The sequence below is a fragment of the Rhinolophus sinicus genome, chromosome 8 (assembly GCF_057876585.1).
Source record: "Rhinolophus sinicus isolate RSI-liver-muscle chromosome 8, RSI-T2T, whole genome shotgun sequence".
Taxonomy (NCBI): Eukaryota; Metazoa; Chordata; class Mammalia; order Chiroptera; family Rhinolophidae; genus Rhinolophus; species Rhinolophus sinicus.
This window is the reverse complement of record NC_142508.1, coordinates 3,987,776-4,006,787: the sequence shown is the minus strand read 5'-3', so window position 1 is coordinate 4,006,787 and position 19,012 is coordinate 3,987,776. Positions and strand designations below refer to the sequence as shown.

The 19,012-nt window shown below is 42.7% G+C and overlaps 1 protein-coding gene and 1 long non-coding RNA gene across 7 annotated transcripts; one reads left to right on the top strand and one right to left on the bottom strand.

Annotated features, from left to right (window-relative positions):
- Positions 1-599: 599 nt before the first annotated feature.
- LOC148757359 (uncharacterized) lies at positions 600-14,103 on the bottom strand. Its single transcript, XR_016021881.1, has 3 exons — positions 13,965-14,103; positions 2,299-2,399; positions 600-1,197 (listed from the first exon to the last, which is right to left on the bottom strand). It is a non-coding gene; the product is annotated as an uncharacterized LOC148757359 (long non-coding RNA).
- GIMAP2 (GTPase, IMAP family member 2) lies at positions 7,100-18,552 on the top strand. 6 transcript variants are annotated; one of them, XM_088799813.1, is made up of 3 exons: positions 7,100-7,259; positions 15,789-15,824; positions 16,440-18,552. In XM_088799813.1, exons 1-3 carry the CDS (start codon positions 7,238-7,240, stop codon positions 17,423-17,425), a joined length of 1,044 nt encoding a protein of 347 aa, XP_088655939.1. In that variant the 5' UTR covers positions 7,100-7,237; the 3' UTR covers positions 17,426-18,552. The 6 variants fall into 6 exon arrangements, with proteins under 6 accessions (XP_088655939.1, XP_088655941.1, XP_088655943.1 ...); XM_088799815.1 differs by lacking the exon at positions 7,100-7,259 and adding an exon at positions 12,178-14,183; XM_088799817.1 differs by lacking the exon at positions 7,100-7,259 and adding an exon at positions 14,246-14,715.
- Positions 18,553-19,012: the final 460 nt, after the last annotated feature.

Genomic DNA, 19,012 nt, shown 5'->3' with positions numbered 1-19,012 from the left:
CAAATGTTGGAGAGGCTGTGAAGAAAAAGGAACCCTCATACACTGTTGGTGGGAATGCAGACTGGTGCAGCCGCTATGGAAGGCAGTGTGGAGGTTCCTCAAAAAATTATGAATAGAATTGCCGTATGACCCAGCAATCCCTCTCCTGGGTATCTACCCAAAAAATCTGAAAACATTTAGAGATAAAGACACGTGTTCTCCAATGTTCATTGCAGCTTTGTTTACTGTGGCCAAGACATGGAAACAACCAAAATGTCCTTCGATAGATGAATGGATAAAGAAGTTGTGGTATATGTACACAATGGAATACCTTTGGCCGTAAGAAAAGATGATACAGGAACATTTGTGACAACATGGATGGATCTTGAGAGAATAATGCTGAGCGAAACAAGTCAGACAGAAAAAGCAGAGAACCATGTGATTTCACTGATATGTGGTATATAAACCAAAAACAACAAAAGAACAAGACAAACAAATGAGAAACAGAAACTCATAGACACAGACAATAGTTTAGTGGTTGCCAGAGGGTAAGGGGGGCGGCGGGTGGGGGGTGGGAGATGAGGGTAAAAGGGATCAAATATATGGTGATGGAAGGAGAACTGACTCTGGGTGATGAACACACACTGGGATTTATAGATGATGTAATACAGAATTGTACACCTGAAATCTATGGAATTTTACTAACAATTGTCACCCCAATAAATTTAATAAAATAAAATTTAAAAAAAAAAAGAAAGAAAGAAAGAAGTCATTGGGGGCCAGATCAGGTGAGTAGGGAGGGTGTTCCAATACAGTTATTTGTTTACTGGCTAAAAACTGCCTCACAGACAGTGCCATGTGAGCTGGTGCATTGTCATGAGGCATGAGCCATGAATTGTTGGCGAAAGTTCAGGTCGTCTAACTTTTTCACGCAGCCTTTTCAGCCCTTCCAAATAGTAAACTTGGTGAACTGTTTGTCCAGTTGGTACAAATTCATAATGAATAATCCCTCTGATATCAGAAAAGGTAGCAACATCATTGCAACAAGTTCACGAACTTAATCGTACGACCTCATATTGTGTATTAGGAACTGAGGTAAATAGGCCTCCAGTGTTTTGTCTCACCTGTTGTCTGTGGGTTTCTCTAAGGACCCTTCTTCAATAGAGTTTGTCCCTTACAGTTCTTGCAGCTTGAATTTATTGTTGTTGTCCTGGAGACCTGTTGGTGTGGAGGTAAGGCGTGAGGGAGGGGAAGTGTGGTCTTGGGATTAAATCGTAGTCTTTTAGTGAGTCTGTGTGCTCACCTGTGAGCATCAATTTTTTATAGCTTTTCCTCCCCCTTTCCCTCTTTAGGTGACACAGGCCAAATATGGTCACTTCCCGGCTTTTCCTCCTCATCTTATTACAGCCTCTTTCTTCTTCTCTATGCTCTGGCCCTGATGGACTTTTCCAGTTACTTGAATGCTTCATCCCATCTTTTTTCTCTGGAATTTCTGTGAAGAGCTGGAACCATAATGTTTTTCAGGGAGTGTATTCTATTATAAAACGAGTTTGATAAATATTTTGGAGGTTTAATGGAGATTTAGAGGTTTAAAATGTTCACTTTTTTAAAAATATATTTTTTTATTCGGGAAGGGGAACAGTGTGTACTTCCAGGGGGAACTTCATTGGGGGAACAGTGTACATTATTGGGGGAACAGTGTGCACTTCCAGGACTTTTTCCAAGTCAAGTTCTTGTCCTTTCAGTCTTAGTTGTGGAGGGCGCAGCTCAGCTCCAGGTCCAGTTGCCATTGCTAGTTGCAGAGGGCACAGCCCACCATCCCTTGCGGAGTCAGCAACCTTATGGTTGAGAGTCCGAGCTCCAACCAACTGAGCCATCTGGGAGCTCAGCAGCACCTCAGCAGCAGCTCAGCTCAAGGTGCTGTGTTCAATCTTAGTTGAAGGGGGCAGAGCCCACCATCCGTTGTGGGAGTCAAGGAGTCGAACCAACAGCCTTGTGGTTGAGAGGATGCGCTCCAACCGCTCCAACCAACGGAGCCATCTGACACTGGCCCATGTGGGCATCGAACTGGCAGCCTTTCGTGTTAGGAGCATGGAGTTCCAACCGTCTGAGCCACCGGGCTGGCCCTAAAATGTTCACTATTAACACTATTTTAAACGTTTTTCTGGAGGAACTACAGTTATGTGCCACATAACATTTCCGTCAACAATGGACCACGTATACAATGGTGGTCCCATAAACATATAATGGAATTGGAAAATTCTTACCACCTAGAGACTTCATAACCGTTGTAATGTCATAGCACAACTCATTACTCACGTGGTTGTGGTGGTGTTGGGCTTTTCACTCAACTCAGGAAGGAAGATTAGACTGCATGCTCTCGATGGGTGTCACCACCTGAGTTCACCAGGAGGCAGATTCTGAAATGAAGATGTACGTGCATGAAACTTATTTAGGAGTGCTCTTGGGATCCAAACCTGTGGGAGAGTGAAGGATGCAGGATTGGGCAGGAGTCACAACAAAGGCTTCAGCCACCCTCATGGCAGCTCGAGCGGAGATGACCCTGTAGAGCGGCCCCAAACTGGCATCGACCATTGATTCGAGGTTGACAGACCTAGAGGTTTCAGAGCGAGTAAACATACTTTTCTGCAAACAAACTTTGCAAGAGTACCAGTTCTTTCTTGGAGAGAACTTGAGGTTTCATCAGTTTGCAAGAGAAGGTGAGAATAGCTGAGAAGACTGTGAGTGTGCATGTGGGAGTGGGGGTGGGACACAAGAGGGCAGTGATGGGGAGTCTGATGTGAGTGGAGAGTTGTAGGAGGGGAAGCTATGTGATTTATTAGTGTGATGTCCCTGCATCTCAGATTTACAAGACAGACCTTTTCTTGGTGGTCACAAAAATTTTAATTGTAGTATAAGAATTCTTTATGATGTTAGATGTAAAAAACAGGAGTTAAAATCCTGTATGTATCATTGATACATTACCATCTGAAAAACAAGACACACAAAGAGAAGAAAATATGTTCATATTAAACAGCCTCTAATCCTCTAATTTTGGATAGCCAAACTATACAGTAGCCTCCCCTATCCACTGGCGAGATGTTTGAAGACTCCCATTGGATGCCTGAAATCACAGATATACCAAACCCTATATACACTATGTTTTTTTCCCCTGTACATAGCTTTTCACTTAAAGGCAGCACTTGATGGCTTCCCTTTGGCATATCCAAACTGCCAGCATTGCTACTTTTGCACGTTGGGACCATTATCAAGTAGAATAAGGGTTACTCAAACGCAAGCACTGCCATACCACAACAACCGATCTGATAATGGACATGGCTAGTAAATGACTGATGGATGGCGAGCATCTAGAGTGGGATACGCTGGACAAAGGGAGGATTCAGGTATATTCCAACCCACTTTCCATCCCACCCTGGGTGATTTGCAGGCAAATACTAGGCATTCTATAATGTTATCTGTAAATGTTTTAGAATGAATATCCAAAAGATAAATATTATTTTTAAAAAACATAACCACAATACCTAAGGTACTATAGGAATCTTTAATTTTATCAAATATCCTGTCACCAGTGTTTAGATTTCATGGATCATCTTTCAATTTATTTATACTTTATTTTGTTTGAATCAGGATATAAAAAAGAAAAAAGTCCAATAAGATGATCCCACATCATGTTAGGCATTCCCTGCCCCAAACTTTGAATCAGTAATTACTCCAAGAATCCCTGGTTTCTTTTGGCAGAAATTGGCACTGCAGACTATAATCAGGCAGGTGTCATAAGCCCATCGAAGGCCTCCTTCATTGCTGTCACACTGGTTTTCATCTAAAGCATTCATTTTTTGTTCTTTCTTCGGATTTCCATCGCTCTGGTTACACTGTCCATCTGTTCTTGCGTTCCATTTAATTTATCTCTTAGAGTACGAATCATGGTTGTCGAAGTTCCTGGACTGATAATTCCAATATCCCCGCCATGTCTGGTTCTGATGCTTGCTCCGTCTTCTTCAAAGTATGTTTTTTGCCTTTTAGCATACCTTGTAACTTCCTTTCTAGCCGGACATGATGTACTGGAGGAGAGGAACTCTTGTAAATAAACCTTCAGTAATGTGGTGACAGAATGTGCAGGAGGAGAAGCATTCTATAGGCCTATGATTAGGTCTCAGTTTTAGTGAGTCTGTGCCTCTGGAGTGTGAGAGTCACAAGTGTTTCTCAGTTTTCTGTCCCCCTTAGGTGGGACACGATGGCGAGAGTGGACAGAAGTTTGGTATTTCTCCTCTCCTATATGACAGGCTTGGAGCTGACTGTTGCTGGGTATTTCTCTTCCTCCAGGTCAGTTAGGCTCTGATAAATCCCCAGCAGGTTAGGCTCCGGTTAACTAGCTTGTGGGGACAGAGCCCCAGAAAGCAGTTTCCAGGCTCTCGGCCTCACATGGACAGGTGCTGGCTCAGGTAGTAAATGGCCATCAACTGTGACTGGATGGCCATCAGCTGTGCTAGTTATCCCTCAGCTGTAACCAGTGAGCCACTGGCCGTAATAAAACTGCTGTGGCTAGGCTAGCAAAAAAAAAAAAAGATGGGAGCTAGCAAGAAGATGGCGGCTGAGCCTGCAAGCGGCGCAGTGAGGGTTGAGAATTGTGTGGTTCCTGTTTCCTGTGTCTCCAACCCAGCCGCCAGCGAGAGTATAGTGGTGTGACTCCCCTTCCTATGGCTCCATGGGTGTTCCTTTTTGGCCTCGCTATATCCTGCGTTCTTATGTGGGGAGCGGGACCAGAGACCCCGCATGACATCCTCTCCCTGCCAGAAGTACCAGGAATTTGTCATGCAGGGTCTCTAGTCCTGCTTCTCTGCCAATCAACCAACTCCACTTGCTAGCTGCAATACGCGCTTGCTAGCTCAGCCATGGCAGTTATATCAGTGGCCAATGGCTAACTGGTTACAGCTGATGGCCAACTAGTCACAGCTGATGGCCATCTACTACCTGAGCCAGCACCTTTCCACGTGAAGCCGAGAGCATGAAAGCTGCTCTCTGGGACTCTGTCCCCACAGTATTTCTTTTCTGATATTTACCATGATAACCTGGTTGAGCTCCTAGAAGTAAAACTTACCCCAGTTTTGAACTCTCAGGGTTGTCCACAATGAGCCTCCAACAATCCAATTATCGCTCAGGTTTTCCTACCCAGCACTGGTTCCCGCCGTGGTCTGCTCTGGTAAATCCTATCTTTGCCTGTCTGTCTCTCCAGTCTTGGGGGTGGCAGTTAGCCCTGTGTCCGCCTCACAGGGGTCTCTTAGGGATCCAAGAAGGATTGTGGAGTTTGCAGCTGTTTGGCTCGTGTTTCTGATGCCATGTACAAGGCCACAGAGGACAAGCTGGATACTCCGACAGAGACCCTGAGGAAAATGTACGCTGAGCGATTAGAAGAGGAATTTCAAAGAGTGGAAGAGGGGTGTAATCAGGCATGCTAGAAGACTGTGCAGGAAAAAGAGGAAAACATTAAATTACTAAAGCTGAACTATGAGGTAAAAATAAGAAAGGTAAGGAAAGAGGCCAAGAGGAATACCTTTGGCCAACTTGTTGACAGAATTAGGATGCTGCTTTCAAAAGTATGTCATTTGTTCAAGAAGTCATAATTTTTTCTCAATTTACTATGATTCATTAAGCCTCTCTCCAGCTCACTTCCTACCATTCTCCATGAGCTGCCCCTCCCCACAAACACCAACAAATGTAAGAAATTACAAAATTGCTGTGTTGGAGCAGTAATTCATTGTACGTGGTTTACAGACCCAAATGCAAGGAATTTCAAGGCCAGGACACGTCCCCTGTTGAGTGTTAGCACCGCCCATGATCCTCATTTTGTAACTGTCAGTTTCCTCTGGTGAGATTGTCCTGTGGTTTGCGGAGATCTGCAAATTGACCAAGTTTCCTACTTTCCTCTTTCTCTTGTCATTTTCTATGTGCTGACTTAAAATTCCCCTGACTGTAAAATAAGAGCGTCTGTGCCAGATGTGTTCCTCCCCCACCTCCGGCAGAACCACTGTCCAGCCTTCTCCATCTGCCTGCCTTGCCAGGTGGACATGTAGGACCACTCCAGTGGTTCCATTGTCCTCTGAATTCTGCTTGAGCTCTGCCACTGGGAAGGCCAGCAGAGGATCTGTGGGGACTAGGAGAATCAGATTAGGGTATTTAGTCTCCGGGATCTCTCTCGGCCTGGTGGAATCTGGCCAGCTGCTACCCTCAACCAAGGTCCAGCCACAGGTACCAGTGGCTCTCAGACTTGCACAGCAAATGAGCACCTGTGTACGGGACTTCTCATGTCCCATCTGTGGTCCTGTGATGTTTCTGTACCAAAACTTATGACTGTTTCAGGGGATCACAACTTGACCTGAGAATGAATTTTGTTTTTCAAAATGCCCCCATCTGGTGATTAGGATAAATGGACAAGGTAGAAGGGGTAGACATAAAATAAAGAGACTGATTTTTGTTTAGGTTTCCTAATCCAAAGTCAATGCTGCTGAAAAAGTTTGGATATATTGTGAAAAATGGAAAAAGTTTGAAATGAGCACTTTAGCTCACAGGGGGTAAAAAAAAATCTTGTTAAAATTAAGCCATTGTTGAATATGGGAGCATAGTCTCTGGAATCTTCTTAAAACATTGGTCTTGTTTACAATTGGTCTATATTGATAGAAAATTTTAAAGGAATCAAATATTTAAAGGATATAATTTGGGAAACAGTAAGAAAGTATTTCTTCCCATGGGAATAAAAATACCATTACTTTCTTTGATACATGAAATTCCATAGTTTCTATTGATCCATTCATCTATATTTTTATTATCTTTTTTATCTTTTTAGTTGTCTCTTTTATCTTTTTTATTATCCACTCATCTGTATTTTCAAATTTATTGGTATAATGTATTCATAGAATTCTCTTTAAATTTTAAATCTCCTTTGAATATATAGGTATATTCCTTGTTAAGTTCCTAAATGTTTATTGTGTTTGCTTCTCTCTTCTTGATCTTGATTAGTATTAGCAGAATTTGATCAGTCATTCGAAAGACTCAGCTTTCGTTTTTAAATTTTGATACACTCCGTTGTGTTCTCTTATTCGTATTTTCTTAATTTGTTTCTATCAGGGACATGGGCCCAACATTCTAACTCAATCCTGTGAAGTAACCACAATATGTGACGGGAGCGGAAGACACAATATGTGGCGGGGGGAGACCAAAGGTGAGGGAGGTGAGGAAGGAAATGACGGTGGTGGAAACAGAAGGTAATGTGGCTGAACTCACACACACACCTTAACAACAAATAGTCTTGTTCCCACAATTTGAGACAATTCTGGGAAATGGTGTAATAGCAATTGTGTACCACAGACTTCCTGAGGATATGCTAATATTTACATGAACTCTATCCATATTGTATTGTTAAAATCAAAATAAATTTATTTTCCAGTCCATCCTTGAAAATTTTCTGAGCAGATAAACCAGTTCAGTCGTACAAACAAAGCTTAATATAGCTTAATTTGCAAGAATACCTTGACCTGGGTCATTTCTTGCTTATGTTCTGGAAATCATAAACAAAACCTAAACTGTTGCCCAAAATTGATATGTGATAACTACTAACCATTTCCCAATCATTCGAGAAAATTCTAATATTATAAGCAGTCACTGTAAAGAATAAAGTCACTGCCTTCTCACTATATAAGCTACTTTATACCAATATACCCCTGAGCCTCATTCCATTTTTGGTTTGCAAGCTGTCATTTTGGTGTATGCACAAGAAACTTTTACTAATTACAACTTTGGTAGGTAGTTCATTGGTTTTGCATCTGTTATTTCTGAACTTTTAGACAGTATCTAATAAAGGGGTACCGACTTTGTGAAGAATGGAGAATGTGTGTAAAGAAAAAGTGTTAAATTGCAAAGGGGAGAACTGAAGATAGTAGGAGGCATTGTCCAAACCTAGGGTCAAAGTCTTGGGGGGCAGGGGACAGTGCCGGTAGCTGACGCTGACTCCTTTGGTTTCTGTCCAGGCTCTCCTCGGCAGGACTTGCTCCCACCACTGCCACTGAGGAGTAGATAAGAATTCATGGAATATTAACATGGATAGTCTGGTTTGTGGTGAAGTGAGAAAGGGACCTGGAATACCAGGGACTGCGTACCCGTCTCCTTGGTAATTTTGTGCGAAGAGGTGGCTACATTTACTGAATTTACCCTTAAATGTGTCCAACTCAACACTTCTGTGATGAAGTAGGAGTCAGGCCCCCAGGACTCTCATTGATTTTGCCCTGACAGGGCTCTTGACTCCCAGCCTCCTAGATTTGTCCATGTCCCTCTCTGATGGTCTCCTATTTGGTATCTCTAGTCCTCTGAACCAGCCCTGCAGAGTTAGGACCGAGTTCCAGCCAGGTCTCTGAGAATAAAACCAGCATCGACTGGTCAGTGGGCCATGGCTTTCACTCATGCTCACTGGGTAAGGCCAGACACATTGGGGAAGTTCAATGCCGTCATAGGAAGAGGCCTTAGACCAAGTGAGTCTCAGAGGCTCTACGAGCCTTGCCACAGCCATGAAATATGGAGGCAGCCTCCTGGCTATAACCTTCATCTTCTGACCCTCAGACACGTTCTTTCCACACTGCTTGTGTATTAATGAGAGGCAGAAGTGCCAAGGTGACAAATGGGCAAGTCTAATGCTGACAGGCTCATGGGAAAACCAGTGCCCCTGTGCTTGCAGAAAAGTCCTAAAGTTATCATGGTACCACTCAGAGAAGGTAAGATCTAGTGTATCAATTGAAAAGGGCAGAGATAACTTTAGGGAAAGGCTAAAAATAGTATCTACATATTTTAAAGTAGAATAAGGGCTTTTGGAGTTAATATACTTCCCTTGTTGAACACCGATACAATTCTCTTGGTAGAAATTCTAATTCCTGTCATTGTGTAAGACTGTCTCATGGCCAGTGGCTCATGCTTATTGGAAAATAGGACCTTGCAACCATCTCTAACCACCCTAGCCTGACAGTCTGCCTGCACCCTGAAACTTTTTCCATCTCTTGGAAAAGGAAATCATTGCTTAGTCTCTAGATTAATTTAACCTCTGAAGCAAATTCCAACTCAGAAAGTAAGAGAAGCTGGGAATGGACTGAGGGCTGCCCACTGAGGGCTGCGTGTGTGTACCTTGGGTAGAGCAACCTGAGCAGAGTCGCAAGTGGCGTTTCCAGGAAAGCCAGTGCCTCTGCTCTGCTCTATTTTCCTTGACCTTCAAGACCTATCAGTTTTGGAATCTGTCAGGATCCCAAGCCAAGATGGAAGGGAAAATGTTCTAGAAAAGTTGGGTATTGTAGATTACCTGATATCGTGGGGTAAGGAACTGGGACCAGGATTGTTAAAAGGGCGTTGTGCAAGAAAGAGAGAAAGGAAGGGAAGAAAAGAAATGGAGGATAAAAAAAATAAATAGAGGAGAGAGGCACAAGCTAATAATGGTTAGTGAGTAAAACACTCGGTCTGGGGAGCAAGAGAGAAGTGGGAGAAGGGAGAGATGGGGGGGGTTCATGTAGACACAAAGTAACTCCCCTGTTGTCCCAGGCTCACTTCTTTAGTTCAATCAACATTTATCACACCAAGATCGCATAACTCAGATTTATCACATTGCTCAAGACACCATCAGCGCCAGCGGTCACAGTTCACTCTTCTTGGCCTGCAATTGGCACATTTACATCCGGCTGCAAACCTTCTTCACGGCCCCAACTCCTTCTGTTTTGCCCGCTGATAAGAGACACAACACTAGGCTTGGGGTCCTGAGAGTTAGATTCCAGTCTCTGTCCCCGCACTCATGCTCTGTGTCACATTGGTCAAGTAGTTCATTTTTCTGAATCTTAGTGACCCATTTAGAAATGGAGCTCATAATCCCTTCTTCCCAGTGTTACTGTAAGTATTAAATAAGAAGATATAACACAGTGTCTAGCCAGAAGTAATTAGGTCAGTAGCAGCCCTGGGTCTTGCAGTTTCTTGACACAGACTGAACCACAAAAGTTATTTTTCACTCTTGGCAAAAAAAAGACAAATACCGAGAAACTAAGTTCTTCTCAAGACATGGTTGAACCCAGAGCACGAAGTAAAAACCACAGGGTCCTAGGAGAGATGTGGTTCTACAGGAAACCACTGGGTGAGGCGCTGACAAGGTCCTGAGCACAGGACAGAGGAAGGTGTCAGGAAACAGATCAGTGTGAAGATTTCAGTGCGCTCACCTCAGAGTTCACAGCCACGGTTCCTCTCCCACTCACTTAAACCACAATTGCAGTTGTTTTGTTTTTATGCACTAAGGGGGTAGGAGGCAAAGGAAGTAAAGGAGGACCTCAGTAAAGCTACCCAACAGGCCTGAGACATGATCCTGCCAGGAAACCTCTGAGGTAGGAATACAGTTCACTCTACGGCCTCTTTCCAAGACTCACGTGCAGCATTTCACTTTTATAGGTATGCATGGCCAGACTTGCTAGAGTGGACTTTCAATTCAAAAAATACATTTTGGGTAAAGTTGTCTATAACAAATACAGTGGTACCTCGGTTTTCAAACGTCTCCGTTGATGAACATTTCGGTTTATGAACGCCGTAAATTTTATGGATCTATGGTATCATTAGATAGTAAAATTCGTGCTAAATTTGCAGTCTTAAGGGTTGGTTTTAAAGGTCTCGAATGGATTAATCCATTTGTATTACTTTCTATGGGGAAACCGTGCCTCAGTTTTCTAGTGTTTCAGAACTCGAACGGTCTCCCGGAACGGATTACGTTAGAAAACCGAGGTATCACTTCACTGTATTCAAATTGTGCAAGTTCGAATTGTGAGGGTGACCTTGAGGTTAAACATCCTCTGAAATTTTAGTGATTCGAAAATATAATAGTGGGTTGAAAACTGCTTAACAGGAAGTTTTAACAGGACTAAAGGAAGCCACTGCAATTTTCAAACCCACCCCAGTGTTTAGAATTTTTTGGTGTTAAATCAATTTGTTCCTTTTACTTTGCATTTTTTCATCATATATATATATTTTACTTGTGCACCCTCTCCTTCAAAAAACACAATGTTTTGTATCACCTTATTAAAAATTATATACTCGATAATGACACTGTCTAATATGCTACCACTAATCACGAGATCATTTAATTATATGAATTAATATTAAATAAAATTTAAAATTTATATTCTCCATCACACTAGCCATATTTCAAGAACTCAATAGTCACATCTGGCTGGTGGCTACCATGTTGTATAGAACACTCTATTGAAAGCAGTAGCTTGGGCCGGCTCGGTGGCTCAGGTGGTTAGAGCACCGTGCTCCTACCACTGAGGCTGTCGGTTTGATTCCCACATGGGCCAGTGAGCTGCGTCCTCTACAACTAAGATTGTGAACAACAGCTCTCCTGGGAGCTGGGCTGCCATGAGTCAGGCAGCAGGAGGTTGGCGTCAGCTGCTGCCGGCTGCTGTGTGCTGCCATGAGCGGCCGGTGGCCAGTGTGAATGGCTGGCAGCTGGTGAGAGCTGCTGTGAGACGCTGTGAGCAGCGGATCAACGACTGGCGACCAACTGCCTCAGCCGGGGGAGCACAAGGCTCATAACACCAGCATGGGCCAGGGAGCTGTGTCCTACACAACTAGACTGAGAAACAATGGCTTGAACTGGAGGAGGGAGGTGGGGGAGAAAGGGGAGAAAAACAAAGAAAGCAGAAGCTTTTATACAGAAGAATGTCAAATATATCTTAATATGACTTTAGGAAGTCTGTGGTCTATTTTTTTTTTTTTTTTTTTTTGGCTTGATCCATTTCCCAGGATAGCCTTGAACAGTGACTTGATGTAAATTCCATAATGTAAGGTAAAGTGTGCTCCTTCACTCAGCCATGGCTCCATCCTTCCTCACTTCTGTCTTAACCCTTACTTAAGGCTGTAGCCACATCGCTTACTAGAAGAGATAGGACACAGAGAAAAATGTTCCCTGCAAAGGTCGTGGGCCAGTGTTCAGAAGGGACAGGAGTGGAGAGACTTGGCCAAGAAGAAATTTCCTCAGGGAGATCTTAGAAACTATGCTGGGACTTCTCTTCGGGTGGCCCACGAATGAAGCAGGAGAAGTAATATTTGTGTCTCCAAACCTAGAGGAATGATACAAAAACAGGAAGACCTATTCCTCCCGCTGCTCAGGATGCAGCCAGCTGTCAGTCCTGTCCCGAAATGGGCTTCTGCTGAGGACAGATGCTTTTGTAACGTCAAGTATTCTTCCCAGGGGAAGTTTACATCCAATAACGGGTCCATGGGATTCTAAAGCCCAGCTTACTCACCTTCACTCTGACCGTCCACCCAAACTTCAGCCCTCCCTGTGGAGTGGGCATTTGTTGTGGCTACATCTCAGTCTAACTGCCCTCTTCCCTTCCCCCTCAAGTGTCAGTCCTAGTAAACTTCCCACCCACGTATCTCCATGGCAACGGTCTGCATTCCTTGGAACCCAACCTTTTATATCTTTACACATATATATATCACCTACATTGGGGAACTTCCTTGCAAAATTTACAACATTAATAGGTTAAAAGAAAAAAATCATGGGATTATTTCAATCAACATTCCCACCTCAGAAAAAAACCTTTAATGAAATAGGGCTAAACAAAGTGTACTACACTGATTTGAAAATAAATTAATTAAATGCCAAAAACCAGCATGAGCGTTAATGATAAAATATTAGATGCCCTAAAATTACAATAAAAAATACAAGCACAACATTGGCTCACTTTTTTTAAGGTAACAATTTATGTTACACAAGAGGAAGCAGTAAAAGGTATATTTTTAGAAACAGGGATAAAATAGCATTCCTTGCTACTGAGTCCATGGTAAACCTAGGAACCCCAAGATAATCAAAAGGAAATGAAATACTGTTTTTTTAGAACTAGTGAAATAAGTAAATTGGACGGTTATAAAATTAATTTATTAAAATTTACTTATTCCTTCATATAAAATAAAAACAATTTAGAAAACAGGATGAAAGAAAAAATACTGATTTAGAATAACAACCCAAAAAGTTAGACCCTCAGGAATAAACTGAGCTCTACACGAAGAAAGACATAATACTCTAACAAAGGACATAGAAACTGCCAGACATTTTCCCAAAATGTTCTAGTATTTTACATTCTGACCAACAATGTTCGGGTTGCTCCCCAGCCTCACTTGCTGTCTGTCTTTTTATTTATTTTTATTTATCCCTCTAGTTTTATTGAGGTATAATTGACATAATAAACTGCATATATTTAGAGTGTACAATGTAATGATTTGATATATATTTTGTGAAATGAGTATCACCATCAGGGTAATTAACACACCCATCGCCTCACACTGTTACCCAATTTGTGGATGTGAGAACGTTTAAGATCCTCTGTCTTAGCAAATTTCCGGTATACGCTACAGTATTAACTATATCACCATGCGCTACCAACACTTATCTCTTGTCTTTTTGACAAAATGGCCGTCCAAACAGCTTTCTCTCATGAACCAAAAAAACTTTTTGGTATACAGAAAAGCGATCTTTTAAGTTTTCTGTATTTAAAAAAATCTTTTTTATATATAGGTGCTTTCCCAAATTTTATAAGATGTAGAAAATTGATAGGCTTTGGGTTTGATGCATATTGCATTATATTTGTTTTACATACAAAAAATAGGAACTAGGTCCCTGTTAGTGCTTTGACACAGAATGTTTTCTTTTCGGGAATAGATTACTGACATTAAGCAGGAGTTGTCCATATTGCATCGTTCTTTAAGCACACTTGAGAGGCTGCCCAGGAAAGAATCGGGAAGAATTCAAAACAAAGCAGTAACCGTGTGTAACAAGGGGTGGTGCCCACCCACGTCCACGACTCCCCTGCTTGTCCCAGCCTCCCTGATAGTGACCCCAAGGCCCTGTGGTTCTTTCTCATCGACGGGGAGAGAAAACAGCATGCATCACTACTAACCTGGGAAGTCAAAGCAATGCGAGTTCCATATGCTCTCCCCCTGCTGTGGGAATCGTCATACACATAAGGAAAATGAGCATTTGAAGGATTTCAACTTTAACTCTTTGAGATTCTTCCTCTTGAATGTGGACACTCCAGATTACTATGGTAGACACCACCGAGGTCGTGGTCCCGAGGAGGAGCGTTGTCTGAAATGACACAGCTGAACAGGAAAGAAAGGTAGGGGTGCCCGGGAAGCCATGAGTGAGTTATTCACAAAGCGTTGAGGGTTGGTGATTGTTACTCTGTGTCTGACTCGGACAACATGGCTTCTCTCAGGATCCCCCTTCTGTATCCTTCTCCCTCTGTACAGTCCCTGTCAGAGGTGTCCCCCGACCCACGCGTGCTCTTTCTCCTCTCCCAGGGCACTTGCCTTTGTAGAACAGTCACTGCTACCAGCATGAATGAGGTTTAGTTCCTTCTCAGGCCTTTGCCTTTAGACAAACTGGTGGCTATGGGGACACAGCCCGGGTGGGGGAGGAATCCAAGCTACCAGCTTCCTGGAGTCTCTGCCTTTCTTTCCTGTCCCGTCGAAACTATTTTCTCCATTAACAAGAAAAGACAGTCGGGCCACATGACAGCAAATAACTACTGGCTCTACTTTCCCATTTGAACAGTTTTGCTTACACGGCATGAGTGCGATTTTCAGACAGACACACGGTGGACAGGGCAGGCTGGGTGGAGGTTACAGAGAGGAAGAAGACAGACGCAGGTTTTTTGCTTTTCTTTCCTGTTTCTCTTTGAGTTGAACTGGCAAGTCACAGATTTGAACGGAGGAGCCATCTTTGTCTTTTACCAGTAAATCAGGTATGCCGACATTCAGGGAAAGCTCTGCAGCATGATTTCTAGTTCCTTGGCTATCTTGGGGGGAAAGATATTATTTTAAGAACAAATTTGCCCTATTTTAGGGAAATGATTTAATGCGACTGCCTTTGGCTTCAGTGAAGCCACTTTAAAGGAAGTGGAAACGTCATATAATTTACCCATTAGTGGCAAAGAAAGTTTCCTTAGCATAAAGCCAGTAAGAAGTGCGAACTGGGAAGAATTTGGACAGTAACATGTGGCCACAGAGTTTTCTGTGCTTTGTTGCTTTGGCTATGCTGCCAGATTGAAGCAAGAGAAAGAAGTGTCTGGTGAAAATGAACCGATACTTCTCACTACATCAGAAAGGGGACCAGATGGCAGGGCTTCTTCACGGTGGCTGGTGAGGAATGAGGAAAATTCAGGTCATTGAGGGATCAAATAACATGTATTTCTGGCTTAAGGGACAGCATGCTTTTCCAGAGTCATGTTCTTAATTCATCGAGTCTCTTGGCAAGGACTCAAAATGAAGGGCGGAGTTTGGAGAAAGTGGAGAAGAAGTGAAAGGAGGGGAGCAAGGTGGTGAAAGAAGGGAAAAAGGAAGAAGAGAACGAACCTCAGATACGGGGGAGGGGGACCCAGGAAGGAAGTCGAGAGACATAAATGTGTGTGGCCAAGGAAAGCAAGAGAAGGGGGCAGGGTGGTCTTGAGAAGACGGGAGGTGAGCATGGAGATAAGAAATAGGTGGGACTTACAAACGAAAACACTTCACTCAACTCAGTGGGTGACTTTGGGCAAGTGACTCAATTTCTCTGTAAAATAGAGTAATTCTCTTCTGACCCCCCTTGTCAGATCTGTGTAAACAAATGAGACATATTTGTGAACATGCTCTAGGAGTGTAAGGGTCTTTTCTGATTCAGAACTAACTAATAATAATAGGTTTCTGTTGTTATTTTATTGCTCTCCTGTGTCTTTCTCCCTTAGGAGCAACAATGGACCAAAACGAAGGCTGTCACCTGGGTAAGAAAGTGACTTCCAGTATACATGCCTATTTTGCCATATTCTGTGCCTAGTTTGTATAAAAATCATGCTATCCTCTCTAAGCGGAGTATAAGCTATCAGTTAGTTCTTCATTCGAGAGAATCGGTTTACACTGCTCATTCCAGTATGTCCCAGATCCAGCCACTTCATTGGTGGTCATAACCACACCTTTGCCCAGCCAAGGTCAGAGAAGCCGTCTCTCCATCTCTGGCCTGGGAACAGTCAGGTTACGTCACCCACCTGGAGGTGGAACCCACTGTCTTGGCTACACATCTCTGATCCACAGAAAATGTGTCTTCCAGACGGCCAGAATGGAGTGATTCGGGCAAGTCGTGCATGATGAGATATATTCCTAAATCCTTCTCATTCCCCCCAAGTATATTTTTCTAGGATCCAACATGGCACAACACCACAGAGAAGTCTAGATGTTTTAAAAACCATATTTATTTTATTTGGTAATGGAGTTAGAGCCTATTTCGTAAATGCCATATATTGTAACAGTATCTTTTCCCATAAAGTGGGAATAACTCCTTATCAAAGATATTCCATTGGCACGGCAGTACAGCAATCACACAGTAAATTTGCTCTTCACAGGACCATCTATGAAGAACCAACATGCCAGAGGATCAGAGCTCAGCATCATCCTGGTGGGCAAAACAGGAGCCGGCAAAAGTGCCGCAGGGAACAGCATCCTTGGGAAGCAAGCATTTGAGTCACAGCTGAGCGCCCAGCCCTTCACGAAGACTTGCTGTGCAAGTCGGGGAAGCTGGGGAGAGAGAGAGCTGGTCATTGTTGACACGCCAGATCTGTTTTCTGGGAAGGGCCACTCTGATCCCCTGTACAAAGAGGTGCACAGGTGCTACCTGCTCTCGGCGCCGGGACCCCATGTGCTGCTCCTGGTGGTGCAGCTGGGCCGATTCACGGCCCAGGACCAGCAGGCTGCACAGAGGGTGCAGGAGATCTTTGGGGAGGAGGCCATGAGACACACAATTGTCCTCTTCACCCACAAGGAAGACCTGGAAGGAGGCTCCTTGATGGATTACATCTACAACTCAGACAATAGAGCCCTAAGGGAGCTGGTGGCCGTGTGCGGGGGGCGAGCGTGTGCCTTTAATAACCGAGCTGAAGGGAGCGAACGTGAGGACCAAGTGAAGGAGCTCATGGACCTGATCGAGGGCCTGGTGTTGGAGCACAGAGGTGACCACTATACCAACGGGCTGTACAGCCTCGTAACAGGGTCAGAATGTGGACCTGAGCCGGCAGAGGAAAGGGTAAAGGACTTCAAAGAGAGTCTCAGAAAGTACATGGAAACTCCTCAGAGACGTTGCACAACCATGGCCAGGGCAAACTGCCTAAAAAGTGCCCTAATCATAATACTACTGGGTATTTCAGTTTGTATTAAAAGTTCTGTCAAACTTCTAATTCTGTTATTATGTATATTGCTCAGAATATGGAATTTCTTTTACTTACTCTGTAGTATGTGCAATTTGTTCTGTACTTTACCATTAACTATACTCAGAAAATTAATGAAAATTTCTGGAAAGACCATTGGTCTACAAAGCAAGACTCCTAGACGCTAGCTATGGGTCAGTAATCACACCCACCGTCAGACAGTGGGGAACCTCAGTGCCTCCTCGATAAAAGGCAGGGCCTGACGTCAGTATTTGAGATTCTGCAAAGCGTTTCAATCTTAACATCACTCAATTTATTAATGAGCCAAATTGTTTTAAAAGTTACTGTATATTTTGAAATATAGTACCAAAACCTTCTGAAAGCTGTAAACCCAAAATTCCTCCCGTTTGCAAATGTCTAAAGCCAGGTAGAAACTCCTTTTGTTCTTTGAACTATTACTGTTTCTACAGAATATAATGAAGTTAACCAAAAATTTCTACTGAATAAAATAACAATAAGAAGTAAGCTGTACAGTTCCTGAGATCACATGTCTTTAATTCTGTTCTATGGTTTTAGCCTCAGACGATAGTAAGGGGACACATGGCTCATTTCGATAATGAAGTCAATTATGCCCACGAACCACACACAGACACACTCTCACATCAATAGCCTGTTTTATGTACGTTAAATGCGCTTAACATTGAAAGAAGCTCAGCCTGAAGTTTATCCCTGGCCCCAATCACATGACCATTGAAACACCCATAGAGGCTGACATTTCAGCCAAGATGGTGGCCTGGGCAATCTGAAACATCACCCTGTTACATGTGAATAGAAGCTGAATTTATTAAAATAAACACAATCTTTATGATTGATGGGCTCACTAGAACTTAAGGAAAGCTGTTGACCAGTAGACAAACGCTGGCATCAATCCTGAGATGGAGACAGTCAGCCTTGGGTTGTTGGTAAAGTTGGAGAGCTGATTCTGAGAGGTGTGTATTAAATTAGGCCCTTCCCAGACAATTAATATTACGAGCTCATTTTAAATCACATACATAAGGCTGTTCTGATTTTCTTAGTTCTTCTCATGCTCATTTAGTTAAGTTGTGATTTTCAAGGAATTTTTATCATTATATTAGAGTTGTTGAATGTATTTGCACAAATGCATAAAATCTTTTTAGTACGCCTTTAATATGTACAGGAACTATAGTCATATTTCCTCTTTGAATTTTGATATTGGTGATTGATGATTATTTCTTTTTGTTTGATCAGCCTGGCTAGAGGTTTATTAATTTTATTAAACTTCACAGAAATCGAACTTTGATTTTTCTATTATATTTTCTGTGTCCATTTTATTGCGAGTTCTTAACCATTTCTCTTGCAGAGCAGAAACTTTTCATTTTAATAAAGTCCAACTTACTAATTTTTTTCTTTCATAGATCATACTTTCGGTGTTGTATCTAAAAAGTGATCCCCAAACCTAAAGTCACCTAGATTTTCTCCAATGTTTTCAATCCTTTTTTATTTATACTTGATACATTTTCTCTGAGTGGCTTTCCCCATTCATTTTCCTTTGGATGGCATGCTGATGTTTCTTTAAATATACCACCACCCAAGTCCTTTCTCCTGGTCCTTTACTAATTGAAGCTCATCCTAGATTCTTGCACAAGTCTAGGTTTACGGCAATGTTTGTATCTCTCTCCCTCAGAACTTCTATTCTATACCTTTGACTTTGGTGTCCTATTGTACATAATACTGGAAGATGAAATATATAACAT

What these genes read in the sequence shown, in the direction of transcription:
- GIMAP2 (XM_088799813.1), top strand. Translation starts at nt 7,238, where the DNA reads ATGACGGTGGTGGAAACAGAAG. An exon ending in GACGGTGGTGGAAACAGAAG is followed by an intron (nt 7,260 to 15,788) that starts GTAATGTGGCTG and finishes TTTCTCCCTTAG; the next exon opens with GAGCAACAATGGACCAAAAC. An exon ending in AAACGAAGGCTGTCACCTGG is followed by an intron (nt 15,825 to 16,439) that starts GTAAGAAAGTGA and finishes TGCTCTTCACAG; the next exon opens with GACCATCTATGAAGAACCAA.